This window comes from Aedes aegypti, chromosome 3 (genome assembly GCF_002204515.2).
Source record: "Aedes aegypti strain LVP_AGWG chromosome 3, AaegL5.0 Primary Assembly, whole genome shotgun sequence".
Lineage (NCBI taxonomy): Eukaryota > Metazoa > Arthropoda > Insecta > Diptera > Culicidae > Aedes > Aedes aegypti.
This window is the reverse complement of record NC_035109.1, coordinates 152,883,825-152,903,656: the sequence shown is the minus strand read 5'-3', so window position 1 is coordinate 152,903,656 and position 19,832 is coordinate 152,883,825. Positions and strand designations below refer to the sequence as shown.

The window sequence follows — 19,832 nt, the reverse complement described above, 5'->3', positions numbered from 1 at the left end:
GAACTTTTCTTGAGGAGTAATGTAATCCGCTTGAAATTATTTCGGTAAAAGTTGTTTTGCATAGAGCAAAAAAATATGAAATATTTACCTCTTTTGAATGTTTGTCAATGCGATATTTAGTTAGTATTTTTTCTACTGTTTATTAGTTTGGAAATGTAGCTCAAAGATCTATAACGAAACAAAATACACTTTTTAGCAATTAGAAAGTCATGTCCGTGTTATAATATTATTCTCGACACTGAGCAAACTCAGCACTGCTGGTCTGTTGCCAAATCATTCCATTTTTCTTCCGCTAATCTCTTATATAAAGGATCACTACTGGAAACCACAAAACCTGCCTCCTAGAGAAGGCCGACATTCTGCTAGACAGCATAGCCGGCGTGACGCTCCCTCCTGTCGCCAAGATCCACTGGTACGATGAGCGCGATTGGCGCCACTCTTCTCTCAAATTCGACGGCAGAATAAAGGACAACTTCAGGGCAGGAGACTCATCAACACGATTGCGACAATCCGTCGTCCAAATCCTTCGATTCGATTATACAACATTTCAGCGGCGTTATACAGATGGTTCCCTCGCAACGCGAAGGTGGGAATAGGCATTGCGGATGACGAGCTCGCAGTAAGCTTAGGTCTTCCCGATGAAGGGCCAGAAAATCATCTCCCGGTTGAGAACTGGCCATACGAGGGTTTCCCACAATCTTGGAGGGACACCTTTCCATCGCATCTGCGAGATCCGCGATACAAACAACACAGTTGAACATGTAACCTGTGTATGCGCGCTTTTACAAAAATTCCAAGCCAATCTACGGCTTTTCAGGCAGCATCCGAGACGCTCTTCGAAACGATTCGACGGCCCTGCTTGAATTTACTCCGCTTTATGTACGTCTGTGATTTTCAAACTCTTCAAGTATCGTCCGTCCTGAACTTTTATTTTAATTCATGTGTTTGTAGTCCCGTAGCTACCCTTAGTTGTTGTGATGTAACTTTTAACATGTGGCTATTGCCTTTTATATTATCCCGCGATACAGTAATAACTCTGTGAGAATCGTAGAGTTAATCCAAACCAGTGCTGGGAATGGTAATAGTAGTAGGCTTGAATTTTCGCGAAAATCACGTGGCTCTCCCAGTACAGTAGTTCAAAAACATGAATCTCATCAAGTAGCCTATGTTGGGTGCACGAATTTTCTAAACCATGAGTGTCATTGAAGGCTCTAAAAGCGGGAAATGCAGCGAGAAATAGAACATTTTTCTACAGTACTTCTGGGTTGCCCTTAGCAACGGGTGTTTTGCTATTTTCAAGGCTTTTGCCTACAGCAGCAATGGGCGTGAGTTTCACTGGCTTCGCTGACTGTGATTGGCTTTGCTTAGCTACTGTAGAGTGAATTTCAAGATTTTTCCCAACCCTGATCCAAACACTTTGTAGTTTTTTTTTTCATGCGAGTCCTTCTGACTCGTCCTGATTGTCGGACTTGGGATGAACCTGCCTACGGCAGAAAATCTCTCAATAAAAAAAATCAAGAAGTAAGGATTTTTAAATCTAATCAATGTTCACATAGACAAAAACTTTGAATGTTAAACTTAGTGCATTTCCTAAACTGTGAAGTCCCACTGTGCAAGAACCGTCGATATCAATTAGCAAAGCAATTTGATAAGATAACTAATCATCGATGCGTATTTTTCTACACCACACAATGATAAATGCAACATTTTTTCACGACTCGATATTCGCTGCTTATCAGTGAGTGATTCGGGCAGCTTGTATGCCGCTCGTTTGCTTCTTCTGACCGAAATCGTAGTTCGTGATTACAATGGCAAACAATACGTTTCGCGATCCATTAGGCTTGGCACAGCCAAAAAGTCGGCCTAGAAATTTTTTCGATGGATTCAACAATCGAAAAAGTGTTTCAAAAAAGTGGGTTTTCGCAATAATCATCAGATTTTCTATCCATTGGAATTGTCGTATTAATTTTCTTTGTTTGTAGAGCCCCTCAGGAACAACAGCGCGTCTCAAGAGAGTCAAGGGTAAGTATTCTTAAACTTTACGCTCAGGTTTAATGTTAATTGATTACCCAATTCCAATTCAGTCGGTGTACGAATCTTCCTCATTCGGTATCAGCGTGAATGAACAGTTGCGCTATCTGCAGAAACAGCATCAAGAACTGATTGAGGAGCACAAAACACTGAAGCAGGACTACCGAGAACTTCAGCACCGCCACGATAAATTGGAGACCGAATATTTGACTTTGGAAGAGGACTACAATGCTCTGAGGGTGGATTTTAAAAACCTTGAAGAATCGCAGAAGACTTTCAACGTGCGAAAGATTCTGCAATTGAAGTTTAAGAAGCGTGCCGATAAGGAAACACTGGTGAAGCAAAATATAATACAGAGTGAGTTTCGATGGGCTTTCGGCGTCAGAATTTTAAGGTATTTCCGTATTTCAGATGAAGCATGTTTCAACACTTTCTTGGAGGCCGTGGTCAAGAGTGATCCGTTGGGAATTCCCAAGATCGTAGTGGAGTGCGTGACGATCGTTGAGTCGAGTGACAAATTCATGAAATCTCAGGGACTGTATAGAGTATCAGGCAATCACAACACTATACAAAACCTACGTTACGATATCAACGCAGATAACTACAAGAAGCTAAGGAAGCAAAAAACTCCCCATGAGGTTTGTGGTGTTCTGAAGCTGTTCTTACGGGAACTGAAGGAGCCGATTATTTCGTTGGCATTGCTGAATCGAATCATCCCAGGGCCATCTGATATGAGTGAGTCCTCTTAAATTTTATGTTTCGTAACTTTTTGTCATATTTTTGTTTTAGTTCATTTAAGAACGATCAAAGTATTGGAATTGGTGAATTCATTGGACGAATTGAGGAAAAACACGCTACAATTTTTGATGCAGCATCTCAAGAAGTAAGTTGACAGCCAATCAATTTATTTAACATTTCAGTCGTCGCGCTGTTGTATTTTTTTCAACACTAGTGAAAAAACCTCGCTTTTCGTTCACAACAACAGCGTGGTGGTTCTGACGGTGGCCAACCACGCGACGACTGGTAGGTTAATCTTCTTTGTAATTACTTTTTGTTTGAAGATCAAAAGCTTGTTCCTCAGATAAAGTTTCTGCTAACAAACTATTCAGATATTTTATATAGTTGTTACTATTAGATTGAATGTCCTGAATGTATTTTCGAAAGTAAAATTTTTGTCTAGTATGAGTCCTAGATACCTCACTTCATTTGACCAATTCATTGGAACTCTCTCATTATGCCAAAATATCTACTTGAAGGTTCAAAATATGGAGCTTTTGGTTTATGTGGAAATATTATAAGTTGAAGCATCTAGAGAAATCTTCCATTTTTGCAAGTAGCTTCATACTTCATACCACATCCAAATTTTTTGCAATCAAACTACAGATGACACGCAAGCTTCGTCCTTTGGCGGAGAGGCCTGTGCCCTCCGCAAACAAAGATTTTTGACATCCCTGACTTACCTCAGATGTGAAAATATTGTATAATATTGGTCCCAACATGCTGCCTTGAGGAACACCAGCTCTCAAGGAAGTCTTTGCAGTGTAGGATTTGACAGATAACTTTGGATTATTCTAAATTAAATTTTTTTTTGATAATTTTACAATCAAGCCACCATGCTAAACACTGTCGAATGCTTTTTCTATGTCTAGAAGAGTAAGACTAGTGATGTTCTCTACGACTATGAATGATGATATTATTGTGACGGCCGAGTAAAAGTAAAAGAGTTTAACTCGTTTAACCCTCTAATACCCAACCCCGCCTTTAGACGGGGTACACTTTGGAATTTTGTGTATTTTTTCGTAGCTCAGAAATCAAAATGATTTTATTTATGGCTTTAACCTTGACTCATAACATGCATATAAGAAAAGTTTTTTATGACTTTTGAAACTTTTTACTATTTTTGAAAATTGTTTGAAAAATTGTATTCCTATATAACCCACAAATGCCTGGGGTTCATTTAACGTGTAATATAAAAATGCGAACCTTTTATATTTTTCTCCGATCAACCTATCACAGAAGAATAGTTTGGTGGTATTAAAATAGTTTTAAACCTGTTTTTCCGTTAATTACACTGAAAATAAAAAATATCACAGAAAAAACATATAAATTTAATATTTTTAAAAGTACCGTGAAAACTTAAATTTTTATTATTGCCAAAAATCAGTAACCAGAAGAGGTTTCAACAAAAAATGAAAAAGGATAGGGATGTTCAAAAATAAAAATTATAAAAATCAAAAACCAAAATTCACAAATTCGTGAATAAAAATAAATCATTGCCCAAAACGTGTTTAGAACGATTTTAGATAACGAAAAATGATATTTAGATCGAAAATAAAAATTTGGGTATTAGAGGGTTAATCACTTTATTGATACTCAATCAATATAGATTTCTTCAAGGCTTCATACGCTCGTGATGGCGTGCAAATACCATTTTGTTCTGACTGAAGGGGAAAGGATAATGCAATTTAGGTAAAAGATATCATATAAATTCAATCTTACAACACGACTGGATCGTCGCTGAGGTGCAGTAGACTCCAAAATACCCGATCGACCAGCTTCGATAGACGCAAAGCGCACTAGAGGAGGAGCAAGCGTCGGCGTCGTAGTAGCATTAGGGCAGGAAATCACCGGTGTCGAGTGTTGAGTCCAACGCAGGGAAAGCAGTCATGATTGGCTTGTATCGGTCAATGAACTCCTCTTCCTGTTGAGTGCCACTAAAACGTCCTGTAGATCAGCGCCCACACTGACTATGTAGTCGATGTGACGCTCCCAGATTCGTCCATCGTCGAGACGTACTGCATATCGCAGTTTTCCATGGTTCTCGGCGATCCGTCCAAACTTCCACTTATCATTGGACAGGAAATCTCTCACACGTACTCAGTCTCCATCCAGGAACTGACTCAGGAAAATATCCGTTTTTCGGAAGTAGCAGATCCAGTCTCGAGCCTTTACAGGTTGACGGATGAATTAATGAAGTTAGTAGGATATCACACCAGGTTCAGCTGAGACCTGGAGCACTGCAACGTCTTCTACTTCTGTTTGATGGTTTGAACTAACATTCAGCTTGACCGTTACTGAAGATCTCGCGGCACATGCTGACGGTGCACTCGGCCGTGTTTGATCTGCAGATCTGAACTTCCGGCCACTTGCTGTAAGCGTCAACGTAGATGAAGAAGTAGGTATCCATCAATGTGATTTTATGCATTGGGTATCCATGAAGCGAACAGCAAAGCTGACATGGACCCTTTGGAAAGGATCAGTCAATGGTAATGTGTCGATTTGACTCAACCCCAAAGCATCGGATTTTTCTAACTCGTTCTCGGTATCGGTTTTCTCCAACGGAAATTTCGAAATAGCTTCAGCATTTGAGTGATTGGACTACATAAGGAACCAGATTTCATAGTCGAAACACTGCAAAAAGGTAGCATAATGCTGCATCCTTAATACAGACATGACCGGCAAGAAGGTAAGCAGGACGAACTTCCAGCCGTTGAGAATTTGTAACCGTTCAGTTACAGAATTTCTAGATTTATTTTAATTTTGTGCATTTTGTAGGGTGAACTGTAGTGTTTTTTTGGTTTGTGTTTGGTAAAATTCGTAATTGTTTGTGACAAGCATAAATTGTAATTTAAATAAACTGTGGATAAAATGGGCGTTGGGTGGAAATCAACTGTGGTAGGAAATGTAGGCAACATGCAAGGTAATGGACGATGTTTATGCTACCAAGGATGGAAATATGGAGTAAGGATAAGGAACACAAGGAAATTATGGACTGGAGGGAATCATAAGGCTTGAGCTAGATCGCCATGATCACTTTTTGATCGGCGTTCGTGTGAGACACAAGTGAGTGAGAGTTAGGTGGCAAAATTTGTGAAGTTCGGTGAACCGTAGGAGAGGACATTGAACCCGTTCATTCAGGTATGCCACATTATTCGGCCACCATAATACCAGTGCCCTAATTCCTGTATGCCTTCAACAGGACCTTTTATTAGTGCCTTTTGGTACTGAGCGATAATACGCCATCCTCACAGTCCACACGATTCGGCCTAGATCGGGTATCCGATCTACGCCTAACCGCAAAAGACTACTCTCAGGTCTCATTCTTACCGACCGTATGAGAGATCATCCTCGGGCCGTTGAGCCCTAAACATAAAGGAGGACCCTTCTCGGCGTGGCCAATACGGTCCCGTCCGTGGTCCGTCGATTCCGACAAAGAAGGAAGACGCCGTTAGCCAAGCCTAGGTCACGTAAGTGGCCGATTCACAGTGGAAACGCCATTCCACTTGTCCACCGTCACCAGACCCGATCCTCAGCAACCGACGCCATCAACCGCCATTGCCATCAGCAGTCATCAGCGAGCGCTCGCCATCGCAACGGTACGTACCCAACGATCCTGAACCGCCTTAAAACCACAATAGCCCAATAAACACAATAGACACTCCACAGTAGTTTTTTCAATAAATTAGATCTTTTTCCTCCAAACACACACACTTCTCAATAGCCAAAGAAAGACCATAGTTCCCGCACACTTAGATCCGCGTAGCCCCTCCGAATTACCCAGTAGCATGCCGGCCCTGCGACACAGTTCAGGGGTCTCATGCTACTGAGCTAGATATCCGGGAGTCTTGGTTCTGCCGTGAGCCTATAGAGCTGCATCAGTGTAAGTCTCAAACAGTCTCAAATTTCTTTACTCCAAATATAACAGCGTACGCCTCCTTGCCCACCTGCATGTATTTTTGCTGCACACAACTGAGGGTTTGGGCCGCGAACTGAATAGGACGTTCAGTCCCACCGGGATACATGTGGCTACCGCTTTTACTCCGTAGGGCGAAACGCCCGTTACTAGAGTAGTGTCAACAACAACAGTGAATAATGGACAAGGCAGTTGTCAGGTTGCATCTATTCCTTAACTTTCCTGAAGGAATTCTCGCATCGCTTGGTCCATCTGAACGGTAGGGCCAAATGGTCTAAAATTCACTCATGGCCATTTTGCGCCCAGTTCATCTTTAAATGAATTGATTAATATGGTCTAATCCACCGGTGTACTAAATTCACTCGGTCTGAAAATTGTGACACTTGAGCGGGGCACGCTTCTGTATGCTCTCCACGTGTTTCGGACCCGCTCAAGTGTCAAAATTCTTGAACCGAGTGAATTTAGTACGCCGGTGGATTAGACCATTTATGGTCTAATCCACCGGCGTACTAAATTCACTCGGTTCAAGAATTTTGACACTTGAGCGGGTCCGAAACACGTGGAGAGCATACAGAAGCGTGCCCCGCTCAAGTGTCACAATTTTCAGACCGAGTGAATTTAGTACACCGGTGGATTAGACCATAGTACTTACTGGAAAGAAAATGCTTAAATTCATTCCGTTGGTATTATATTTTCATTCATAACACTGGAGTCGCTTGCTTTTACACTTTAACAGAGAATTATTATAGAAATCGGTAGCTTTTCAAGAATCCGTAACAAACACAGATCTCAATATGTGTAAGATTTTTACACTAGTGGCAAGTGTCATATAATTGCACGCATTTATTCATACACTTCAACATCCTGCTCTAATGGATTATACAGTCAAACCTCCATGAGTCGATATTGAAGGGACCATCGACTCATAAAAATATCGAGTCATGGAACAGTAATCCTTTGGAAAGTTGTTTCTAGGGACCATCATAGTAACCATGAAATTTTGTTTCTAGTGTGGTTCCATGAGTCGATATCGAGTTCATTGTATTGCATTGTATTACTTCATTGCATGCTCCATCCAGACGGTCATTTCGATAAACAAAAAAGTTTAGATCTCTTTTTAGTTTGGATCTTCTTCTTCTTGGCATTACGTCCTCATTGGAACAGAGCATGCTTCTCAGTTCAATTAGCACTTCCACAGTTATTCATTGAGCATACTTTACTATTGTACTTATTACGAATACTTTTACCGGAAGACGACTGCTAATGGACCCTTTTAAGTTTAGCAAGTGGTGGAATTCTCCTTGGAAACATTTTTAGAAGGCTGTGGAACTTTTTTCCACGGGAGGGGCATATTGCCCGGTTTGTTAGTCAGTTAGTTATCTTTATTAGGGAGATCAAAGGTTTGTTTTGGAACGCCAAAATTTGCACCGTTCATAGAAAACGTCTTGTACTCTTTTTAGAAGCTACCTGACAAGAGATAGTTGCATGCAGAGCATGGCCAACTAAGTGAGTAACACTTTGACACCAAATACTATAGAAGTAGCACCGAGCACCGCATTCGAGAAAATAGAGCACGATTGTCGGTAACCTTGACTTGCAAGTAGCACTAAAAAGTAATGTTTTTGTCTTTTTGAAAAGGACTGTTTTATTCTTTTGGGTAGTTTAAACAAAAGCAACTGTTGGTAACCACGGTGTGCCAGAAACCGTTATTAACGTAAAAAAATGTCCAAGAATTTTGCACCTACCAATCAAAAGATATAGTATTCAAGCATCTTCTCCGTGAATTTGAAAATATTTTAACGGGGGAATCGATAGTTATCGTGATTTGAAGGTTTTGAGCTATTTTGGAAGGGATTTCTACATACCGTAATCCGGGGTATCATTGATCAGCGGGGTAACATTGATCGGAATGACTCATCTCGTAAAAAGTTCGTACTATCATTTATTGATGAAACATTTCCAAATCATGAATGATGCTTCTCTTTCTTATATTCATGAGCTAATGAAAGTGAAGATTTTTGCGAAAATTGCGTTTACCTGATGCGTAAATTTGTCAACTTTTCGAAACAATGATTTCAAAGGGTAAGAATGACACTACCGAAAATTCATGTCTTACATAAGTTCTGCAAACGATATAAGCGAGAAAAATGCGGTTCTTACTAAAAAAGGCATCGTCAGAAACAATTCCGCTACCAAAACTTTCATATGTATGCTCATTTAGGCAACAATAACGAATTACTGTTATGAATATAGAATTAACTTAGGAAATTGCCTACCTTCAGGCGTATTCCGTGGTTCGAGGTGATTTTAATTTTCGAATAACTCAAAAAGTAAATTACTTGGAAGCGTTTGGCCCTCATATTCAGCTTCGGGGGCCATGATTTAAGTTAGTGACGACATTTTCAAACATTACCGAACCTTGTTTACATAGGTGATCAATGTTACCCCATATCAGCTAAATAGAAAAATCGCTTAAAACAATTTTTTTAAACATGCTTAAATCTTTTCAAAAACAAAATACAGTATATAGTCACGAGCTGAGACGGGACTCGCGAAGTCGGTCTTCTTTTTCTACGGTTGCTAAGATTTTCTTCTTCGATTCTGTGTTTACACAAATTTGTGAGCAAGATGTTCAAGCTTTTACATGAACTCAATGGCAAAAATGAATTGCGATTGCATCGTTCCAAGTTCAGAAAACCTTTTCAAGTTAAATTTCATATCCGCAAATGCGGTAAACATTGCAGTAACAAATGTTTTGCTTGTTTCGATTTATTTTCGTCAGCGCAAATCAAATGAAATGTTTCGCTGAATTAAATTTTCTATAAATAATTCCAATACTTTCCACATATTCGTCCAAAAAATCAACTGGCTGCATCTGACGTTTCGTGACAGCGAAATCAGGGCTGCATATGACGTTGCTTTTTTTCCTCTTCGCGAGTCTCGTCTCAGGTCACGAGCTATGGGTGGCAGTACTTGTTTTAAAAATATAAAATTTGCAACATTTGCATTTTTAAACGAAATATTTAAAAAATAATCAAAACAATGATCAATGTTACCCCGGATTACGGTATTTCATTTTTTTTCTCACCAGTGCATCATTATTAATTTGTAAACTAGCCAAGTACCCATCAGCTTAGTATTAAGCATTCAAAACATATGATATCAAAGCACTTTCTCTGAAAATTTGAGAAAATTTCTTCGAGAAAATCGGAAGTTACAGTGATATGTATATTAACCGTTATTTCTAGGAAGTTTAAATTAGAGCTTGTTTATATGGCTTAGCTATAATAAACTACATAATTTACAAATGAAAATTTTTATATGACTGACACTCGGTATTCAATAGACATAGTAGAATCTTCGCAGTTAGTTTGATAAAACTTTATCCAAAGACAACATAACCGGAGTACTTTGAAGGTTTGGGCATGTATTTAAGATTTGTTCTTCAATCGTCTAAAATAATCTTTGCTATACGCACTTTATCATTGCGATACAAATTAACTTCACAGATTTGTATTGAACTTGTATTATCTTTGGCTTTGTATTGAACTTGTATTGACTTGTCTTTCATTCAAGAAGGCAGTGCTTCGTTACAACATAAGCAAATGAGTTCATTTTCGGCGTTTTGCTGAGCAGTGATTCGTTATGGCCCATATACACGTATTGGTTAACCTGAATAATTTGAAAGTAATTCCTTGTTGCTCAGTCGAGGATGGATTATTAACTGGTGAGATCGTTTTATGATACTGTTCTAAATGTTCTAATTACGATTGCTCATAATTGATTTGGACTACGGAGGATATACGTTTATATATTTGTTCAAATAATAGTATATAGTCGATTATTATCGAAATAAACCTTATTTCATGATTTTCAAATATTTAAATGCAACAACATGTTCAGTTTTACATAATAACACAAGATCCTTTAATTGTTAGATACTATACATATCGACTTTTCATTTAGATACTGATATATTACGTTTTAGATTGATGTTGCATGATTCGCATCATGCAAAACCTTTGAATGGTTCGTCATCAAAGGTGTCGTCATAGTGGGTCTTCAGTCAAGTTTTGTACATATGAAAGAATTACTGTTTATTTTATTTTATTTTATTTATTGTTTTGATGACTTTATTATGCTTGGAGGGAGGTGTGACCAGTGAATATGATGCGATGATCTCTAAAACTCTTGTAGTTGAGCGTTTTGTATACCAAGACGAACCCTGTAATATAACCCCTTTCCATTTTCCAAACTCCCAATGACTTTTCGTGGATGTGCAGAGGATCCCAACGGCTTCTTCAGAGAGAGCAACGCGTAATACATTTATTCCATGACTCTAATTGACCTGTATTCGGGCGCAGCCGGTGCCTATGGTCTTATCCACTGGTGTACTAAACCAGCTCGGTCGAAGAATTTTGACACTAGAGCGGGTCCAGATCCCGTGGCGACCATGGTCTAATCCACCGGTGTACTAAATTTGCTCGGTCTGAGAATTGTGACACTTGAGCGGGGCACGCTCCCGTATGGTCGCCACGTGATCTGGACCCGCTCTAGTGTCAAAATTCTTCGACCGAGCTGGTTTAGTACACCAGTGGATAAGACCATACGGGAGCGTGCCCCGCTCAAGTGTCACAATTTTCAGACCGAGCAAATTTAGTACACCTGTGGATTAGACCATATTGCTTAGTACAGAGAATGAGAATCACATTACTTATTCACTGAGGGTGATGCAACAAATCCTAAGTAGCATCCGTTGGTCAATTGTGCAAGTATAGTTGCTCTTGTAATAACAAAAAAGTAGGAGAGGGCGGTCAATCACACTCTTTAATCACATTTATTAACATATTGACAAGAATTCGTTCGATTTGGTAATAGTAAAACATTAAACGTACTAATTAAAAATATTCAAAATTTGCTGCTCCAAAACTTCAAAGTACTCTAGTTATGTTGTCTTTTGATAAAGTTTTCTCAAACCAACTGCGAAGATGCTAGTCAACTAGTGTGTATCAACTATATCTTCTGAATGGGCTGATGGGCTGTTTGGGCACGTCAGGAGTTAATTATCAATGTTAACTTCCTTTTCCCGATCAGCCTAGATAGCCGCGTAGTGTCGGTAGCGGTTGTTTCAACTGGCTAAGAATTAACACTACGGACTGCCTGTTCCGGTGGTAAAAGTCCACCTCACAGGTGACCCCTAATTCATACGGCTTTAAGCTTACCGTGCCTAAGAATGAATGGTTAGGGGGGTCTAAATAAAACCTAGCCGCCTGTGGAGTTCCAGGGCACCCTCCACAGTATAATGCCCTTCCTATGCTACCCGGAGCAATGGTGCAGGTGACCTTGTGTTTCTCCGAGATAATCGGCTGCCCTTCTTCAGTCTCAAGCCTGAGGCTAAATAAGGGTGGGATTATTAATACATTGTAATTTAGTTTAAATTTTCACCTATATGGTTTCGCATTATGCGTTTTACGCAGTGTATTCTGTGCTTTTCGCCTTTTGCGACTTTTAAGAGATACCGATCTGGTTTTTGTTCGCTGCTAATCTTTTTTTCGTTCTAAGATGGCGAAAAGCTAAATCCTGCCTAGTTAGGGTAATGGCTACGGCTAGGATAGCTTAGTTAGATCAATCTCCAGCAACGATCAATCTTTGTAGACTCCTGCAAATGGTACAGCTCAAGTGGCGCTAGTTCAAAAACTTTACTTTTGTGAACTTTTATCTAGGTAACCTTATGGACCCAGTTTTTGCTACTTTCAGAAACATGAAATGGCAAACTCGAGTACCATGCCTCGTGCATGCGTGCTCGTAAATAGCGCTGACGTTTCTACACTCATTTCTGAGTTAACAACCAGAGATGTATGTGCTGTCACAATTGATATTTCTGTTGGTGACCTCAATAGGAAATACGTCTTTCGTTTTGTGGTGTATTTACCACATGATGAACCATCCCCAATGGATGATTTCAAACGAGTAGTCGTTCACTGCCTATGAAAAGGCCTTCTGCTAATTGTGGGCAGTGATGCTGATATTCATCACATCATCTGGAGCAGCTCAGATATCAATTTGAGAAGCTCTAGTCTGATGGAATGCTTAAGTAGTTCAAATCTTGCATTACTAATTGTAGGAAATCGCCTACATCTCTATATGAACATAAGAATGTAAATTCGCAGACTTTGCATTTGTTATACTCCACAAACTGTGAATTGGTTGTGTGCAAATTCTATGAATTCTCTCCGTCCATTGGAAATCCTAGTGATTTGGATGTTTCCACTTCCGGTGAATTGGGACACAATTATCCTTGCTTCGAGTGATCTCAAAATTGCTTGTCACTTTGCTTATAGGAAATGTTTCTCACAACTCCCTTCGCGGGACGAGTGGACGTCTGTACATTACTGAGCCACCCCAAACCTGATATGTAACTGTCAAGCTCTCGCGTAATTGCGATTCCAATTACTTGGTAAACACTTATTAAGTGAAACTGATTTCAGTAACCTGAATCTTCAGGACCTTCTGTTATTCTTAACCCGCTGTGGTAATGAGCTATAGGCTCTCTTTGCGCTTATGCGTTTTGCAGTGCCCTTTTTAGGGCGCTGTTCGAACCCATTGTGGTATGGAGCTACACGCTCTTAATTCGCTTGTGCGATTTTCCCTCTTCAAGGGACCCCACTCCTATTTCCTCCCATCTTCCCCTTCCCTTTCCTCTCCCATCGGGTAGATGATGAAATAGGCTCAAATATGGCGATGGCACAAATCTCCCAAATGGCGGGGAACGTGCCTCTGGAGCCGGCCTTCTGATACCTGATACCAAGACGAACCCTGTAATATAACCCCTTTCCATTTTCCAAACTCCCAATGACTTTTCGTGGATGTGCAGAGGATCCCAACGGCTTCTTCAGAGAGAGCAACGCGTAATACATTTATTCCATGACTCTAATTGACCTGTATTCGGGCGCAGCCGGTGCCTATGGTCTTATCCACTGGTGTACTAAACCAGCTCGGTCGAAGAATTTTGACACTAGAGCGGGTCCAGATCCCGTGGCGACCATGGTCTAATCCACCGGTGTACTAAATTTGCTCGGTCTGAGAATTGTGACACTTGAGCGGGGCACGCTCCCGTATGGTCGCCACGTGATCTGGACCCGCTCTAGTGTCAAAATTCTTCGACCGAGCTGGTTTAGTACACCAGTGGATAAGACCATACGGGAGCGTGCCCCGCTCAAGTGTCACAATTTTCAGACCGAGCAAATTTAGTACACCTGTGGATTAGACCATATTGCTTAGTACAGAGAATGAGAATCACATTACTTATTCACTGAGGGTGATGCAACAAATCCTAAGTAGCATCCGTTGGTCAATTGTGCAAGTATAGTTGCTCTTGTAATAACAAAAAAGTAGGAGAGGGCGGTCAATCACACTCTTTAATCACATTTATTAACATATTGACAAGAATTCGTTCGATTTGGTAATAGTAAAACATTAAACGTACTAATTAAAAATATTCAAAATTTGCTGCTCCAAAACTTCAAAGTACTCTAGTTATGTTGTCTTTTGATAAAGTTTTCTCAAACCAACTGCGAAGATGCTAGTCAACTAGTGTGTATCAACTATATCTTCTGAATGCCGAGTGTCAGTTCTACAGACATTTTTATTTATGCGCATCAATATAGCAAAGCCATATAAAAAAGTTTTTATTTAAACTTCATAGAAATAATGGTAAATGTACAAATCACTGTAACTTCTTTTTTTCTCGCAGAAATTATCTCAAATTTTCAGAGAAGGTGCTTAGATATCATATGTTTTGAATGCCTATTGCAAAGCTGATGATTACTTGATTAATTTACAAATTAATAATGATGCACTGGTGAGGAAAATTTTGAAGTATGTGGAAATCCCGTCCAAAACAGCTCAAAACCTTCAAATCACGATAACTTTCGATCCCCTCGTTAAAATATTTTCAAATTCACGAACAAGATGCTTGAATACTACAATCTTTCGAATGGTAGGTGCCAAATTCTTGGACATTTTTTTGCGTTAATAACGGTTTCTGGCACACCGTGTAACGCACAGCCAGTGTGATAGAATTTTATACTTTTTTGTAACAAGCCTATGTCTATGGACTTATCCACGGTCTTCTTCTTTGCGTATGATGATTGTTTTTTTCAGCACAAAATGCGGGCAATGTTTGTAAACAAACTCATTCGTGTTTGTATCTTTGTGGAACCAGAAATCAAATTAACTTTAATTTAGCTGTTTTACTTAATTTTAAAACTAAAACCTTGTTCTTCGTAATTGTTTAAAGTGATTGTTTGCTTGTCTACACTGTTTTATTTTCTCGCGAATCAATCGATAATGCTGAAATTAAGTCAACTCAACCCACTCGGAGGTCCCCTTTCGAACTATGCAAAAGCATTACCGAAAACAACGCCGAATGTTTATAGACGATATTTGGAGAAAATCAAATTAATCGGATACTATGATCCGTACAGTCCCAGTTTTTTCGGCCGTGGAAGTGATAATCAGATTATACCAACCACAGTAACAACTGGCCATGTCATCGATTATTTGATGAACTACGTTTCGCCATACAGTGGTCGCCATATGAAAAATAGCCGTAGTCTGGAAGGATATAAAAAGTTTGAGTCTGGATTCGTTCATTCGGTTCAAGGGACCATCCGCGAAGGCCATCATGTTCTGGTTGGAAAGGTATAAGTGATGTTCTGTGCGTTGAATGTTTTAACATACTTATTATTCATTTTTAGGTTGTGCACTCGATGAAACTTAAAGAGAATATGTTGAAACCTTGGATAATCATAGACAAACGTGGAAACATAATGTACGCCCATTGCACCTGTATTGCAGGAATAAGTGAGACGTGTTCGCACGTTAGTGCCTTGCTTTATTCATTGGCTAATCTACATGCTCAGTCCATAAACAGAAAGGTAAGGTATATTTTGATCCGAAGAATGATAAGTACACTGATTATGTTAAGGTTACCGTTACAGATATTCCGTGCTACTGGCGCCAACCGTCAAAAAACATTCGAACCGACATGTACAAGAAAGTGCGAGATGTTAGCTACGGCAGAACATCGAAGTACTTTTATAATACCGTTGCCAGCAAGACGAGAAGTGACTTCAACAATATGTTGAAGAAGCTAAGGGATGACAACGAAAATCCTGTCATATTGAACACAATCTGTGATGGTGCCACCTTTACATGTCAGAACTGCGAGGACAATCACATTCCCGATAAACTCATCACCAACAAAAGTATACTGCTTCAAGGAAACTTTAACATCGCTTTACGTGGAAACTGTCTCCAAGATCTGCGGGACTTAGGACGAGGTTTCAAATTCTCCTTGACAGACTCCGATGTAGAAGTTGTTGAGAAATTGACTCGTAAACAAAAGGATTGCAACTTTTGGATGTGGGTTCGAACAGGAAGAGTTACAGCCTCATGTCTTAAGGAAGTCGTCTGCACATCAAACGAATGTCCTCCACCAAAATTGACCTTGCTGAAAAAAATTTGCCACCCATACATGACAAATTTTGATTCGCCTGCACTAGCATATGGTCGAAAACATGAACCAGTTGCAAAGGTAGCACTGCGAAAACTATTAGTTGACCATCATGAGAACCTTCAGCTGTCCGAATGTGGTATATTTCTTGATCGGGAAAATGTATTCATGGCTGCATCACCTGATTGTGTGGGTAGTTGCCAATGCTGCGGAAAGTTCGTGGTTGAAATCAAATGCCCTTATCGATTGGATGCTAAAAGTTCTTTGAATGATCAATTAAGTTTGGAAAAACTTGCTTACCTTCCAAATTCGTTCATAAAAATGAAAAATGACACATTTGAGTTAGTTGAGACCCACGCTTATTACTATCGAATACAAGCACAAATATTCATCACTGGAGCCGATTTCGGTCTCTTTATGGTTTGGAGTAAGTCCGAAAATTGTATAATTAAAGTCGACAGAAACGAACAGTTGTGGGAGCACTGTCAGCAGCGTAGCAAAATGTATTTTCATAACATAATTCTTCCTGAGTTGCTGGGAAATTACTACACGGAAATAAATACTGTTTTGTGATGTTAAATGAAAGGCAAAATCTAAATAAATTGTATTATTTTCTCAATATTTTTTTTATTTTATTCTTATTCCAGGGAAATGCTCTTATATGCTTAAACAATTGACTTATTAAAATTAATCAATATGCAACATACCCAGACCGCTAAATCCACAGCATTAATGTTGTTCTCAAAACGTCTTAGTGAATCTACTAGAATTATACCATTCAAATACTCATACTTAGATTTAAGCACACCAATAATTCGCTCTACATGAACCCTTAATGTAGTAATTTGTTTGTCATTCTCTAAATGTAAGGGATTCAATTGTGAGTCCTTTCTTAAAAACGTAGGAATATTTAGAACTGCACCTCTTGATGATATCATATCGCTTATATCAAAGCCCTTGTCAGCAATTACGACATCGCCTGGCTCAAGCATGTCAAGGAAACCAGATGTTTCAGCAATTTTGCGATCAGAACACCGACCAGCGTACGCATGAGAAATGAATGACACTCGGCCATCAGCCGACATGGCAATCATAAATTTAGTAGTCTCTCTCATTTTATAAGAGCTGTGATGGGAGAGAGCAGCTTTAGGATCCGTTGGTTCTTCGGTAGCCACTTCAAAACAATCGATGATGTGTATGCGTCGAGAACCATACTTGTCTTTAAAAATACGAGGGAGATGGCGGATACTAATGTCCTTCGAAACGGGTTCTAAAGCATATTTCAATGCTCCATACAAAACAAATAACGTTCGGTGAAAATACTTCGAAATAGTAGTAGTACAAACTGAATACTCCTCAGCTAAATCCACAAATGGAGTATTGCGTCGCAATTTTCGAAGAGTCATGATGAACATTTGATCCTTTGTTAAAGTACAGTGGGACTGAAACAAGCAGTTCTCGACGTATGTATAGATTGTTCTTAAAGTTCTAAAGCTACTGATTCCTGTGAACAATCTACATCGCTTGTCATCATTTATCCAATCTAAGCCATATTGTTTCTTTATAAGTTCCTCCTCTAATGCGCCTACTTTTGTTTGCAATCTTGCTAGTTCTATTTGATAAGCTTTCATGATTCCGTCTTGATGTTTTTGAACCTCTTTCAAATTTTCCAGTTCGGAGCAGTGCAAATCATCCGAATTTTCATAAATTGCATTTTCGTGTTCAGCATCACCACTTGCATTGGTTGAGTTCGTAGTAGAGCTGTGCACTAAAAGAAAAAAAATATGTTATAAAAATCTGATAAATATATTGCTTGGAAGTAACTAGGGTAGTTGTACAAGTTATGACCATAATGGATCCCTATTTTGTTATACAGTATTGTATATGTCCAAAAGGTAGCCACTATGACCATAACAAGAACACTATAATACCTTTGAAAGAATGCGATGTTGATGCGGTATTGGTAGAATCATAGTTTGAGTGCGATGCCGAAGTGAAAGGGGGGGTTAAGATGATGAGGCCTGAGCTAAAGCGTGGCTGCTTTACTTTACAATAGTTATGTTCGCGGACACAACTAGCATCTCTGATCGACTCAGAAGAGCAGGCCAATTGGAAGCTGGCTTTGCTGGTGCTGCTGTACATGCCTTCTTCAACAGATTCATCCATGACTGCAGAAATAAAACAAAGTATAAGGATTACTATTAACAATCAATTGCACTGTACTTACACTTGAGAGACATTGGAAGATCATTATTATTCTGCAATGCGGTAGAAAATAGGTTGGCTTCTTCCAACAAACCTCTCGCAAATGATTCATAGTCATTCTGATCGACAATTAAGCGACCATCTCCAATAGACTCGGCTTTGACATTGTCAGCTGTAAATAAAAATTACGTATAATTCACTGGAACAAATTCAAACTAGTAAAGAAATCCACTACTGGTACAATAAAACACAATAGGGAAGTTGTACCAGTTATGGCCAAAATGGTTCCCTATTTGGGTATATGTGAAATTTAGAAAGCTTTCAGATTTTGTATCTTTTTGAATGTGTTATCAACAAGATATATTTCTTGCATAACATATGATCTCGCCATAAAGCCTTTGGTAACGGAGTGTGTGCTCATTATTTTTAAGCTAATGCATGGACAACTACTGTGAAATAGAGGAGGATCTTCCCTTCACCATAAAATTATTAAAAAAGTAACACGCTACAGTTGATTACCAATGGCTTTTGAGCGAGATTTGATATCTAACTACTATAATTCACGAAGTAATACTTGTGTAACAATTAAATTATCACTATGGCCATAACTGGTGAACCGACCCTATACGTACCTTGATGGAGAAGCACGGAGCAATCATGAGCTGTAGAAACATTATTCGCTGACTGGTTCGGTGGTAATACCGTGGAGTTCAAATTGGAAACATCGAGAAGAGGTCCCTCAAAGGATTCGAAGCTTGGACTGGTCATCACTTCAGAATCGGCTACTACCAAGTCGTTGCTATCAGTAGATTGTTCTGAATTCATCTTGACGATGCTAATTGAAGGAATCCAATCCACATTTCTTGCGTCAGAGAGGCAGGCAGCTTTACCTGAAAGTAAATTTATTTTGTATGAACTTTATGCTTTTCAAGTATGTTACATTACTTGAGACTATTTTGTACTAAACTTACCGGAAATAAAATGCTGGCCACATATGTATTTGTTCTTCGGGTTGAAACTGTCCCGGAATCCAAGAGCTTTCAGCCATTCATGGAGTCTTTGCTTCGAACGCCCCATCATTTTACCGCTTCTCACGCTTGGGAATCGAAAAAAATGCATCCCCTTAGTATTATGCGTTGAATTACACTTATATGCGATGCACTTTAGGGTCATTTTTACTCGAAAAACACTCTTTCGTATCTTGCTTCACTAGCGAACACTTTCAACTTATGATTTTCTCGTCACGGAAGTTTTGTAAACATTGCCCGCAGTAAAGTTGTTTACTTTTGGATTCCAGAGCGTGACGTCACGGTGGATGAGTTCATTGTCTATTTTTAACCGGAGAAGTGGAAGTTTCACATCATTATTATTGTATTTGGAATTGTA

The 19,832-nt window shown here is 39.3% G+C and overlaps 2 protein-coding genes across 3 annotated transcripts in view; one reads left to right on the top strand and one right to left on the bottom strand.

The window, feature by feature from the left end:
- LOC5577945 (rho GTPase-activating protein 15) overlaps nt 1-19,832 on the top strand; it is a 96,686-nt gene that overhangs the window by 76,569 nt on the left and 285 nt on the right. Inside the window, exons 1-5 of one of the 2 annotated variants that reach the window (XM_021848735.1) lie at nt 1,713-1,912; nt 1,983-2,022; nt 2,085-2,388; nt 2,443-2,766; nt 2,821-2,914. In XM_021848735.1, the coding sequence (XP_021704427.1) occupies nt 1,809-1,912; nt 1,983-2,022; nt 2,085-2,388; nt 2,443-2,766; nt 2,821-2,914 (866 nt within the window). In that variant the 5' untranslated portion in view covers nt 1,713-1,808. Of the gene's footprint in view, nt 1-1,712; nt 1,913-1,982; nt 2,023-2,084; nt 2,389-2,442; nt 2,767-2,820; nt 2,915-19,832 lie in introns of those variants that run through there. The other variant, XM_021848736.1, reaches the window with a different exon arrangement.
- On the bottom strand, nt 16,884-19,791 carry LOC110677684. Its single transcript, XM_021848734.1, has 5 exons — nt 19,418-19,791; nt 19,079-19,336; nt 18,469-18,618; nt 18,173-18,409; nt 16,884-18,009 (listed from the first exon to the last, which is right to left on the bottom strand). Exons 1-5 carry the CDS (start codon nt 19,617-19,619, stop codon nt 16,907-16,909), a joined length of 1,950 nt encoding a protein of 649 aa, XP_021704426.1. The 5' UTR covers nt 19,620-19,791; the 3' UTR covers nt 16,884-16,906.

Coding starts and splice junctions, on each gene's coding strand:
- LOC110677684 (XM_021848734.1), bottom strand. CDS start 19,619: ATGACCCTAAAGTGCATCGCATATAAGTGTAATTCAACGCATAATACT. Junction 18,619..19,078: donor CTCCGTGCTTCTCCATCAAG/GTACGTATAGGG, acceptor TTTTATTTACAG/CTGACAATGTCAAAGCCGAG. Junction 18,410..18,468: donor TCTTCCAATGTCTCTCAAGT/GTAAGTACAGTG, acceptor TTATTTCTGCAG/TCATGGATGAATCTGTTGAA.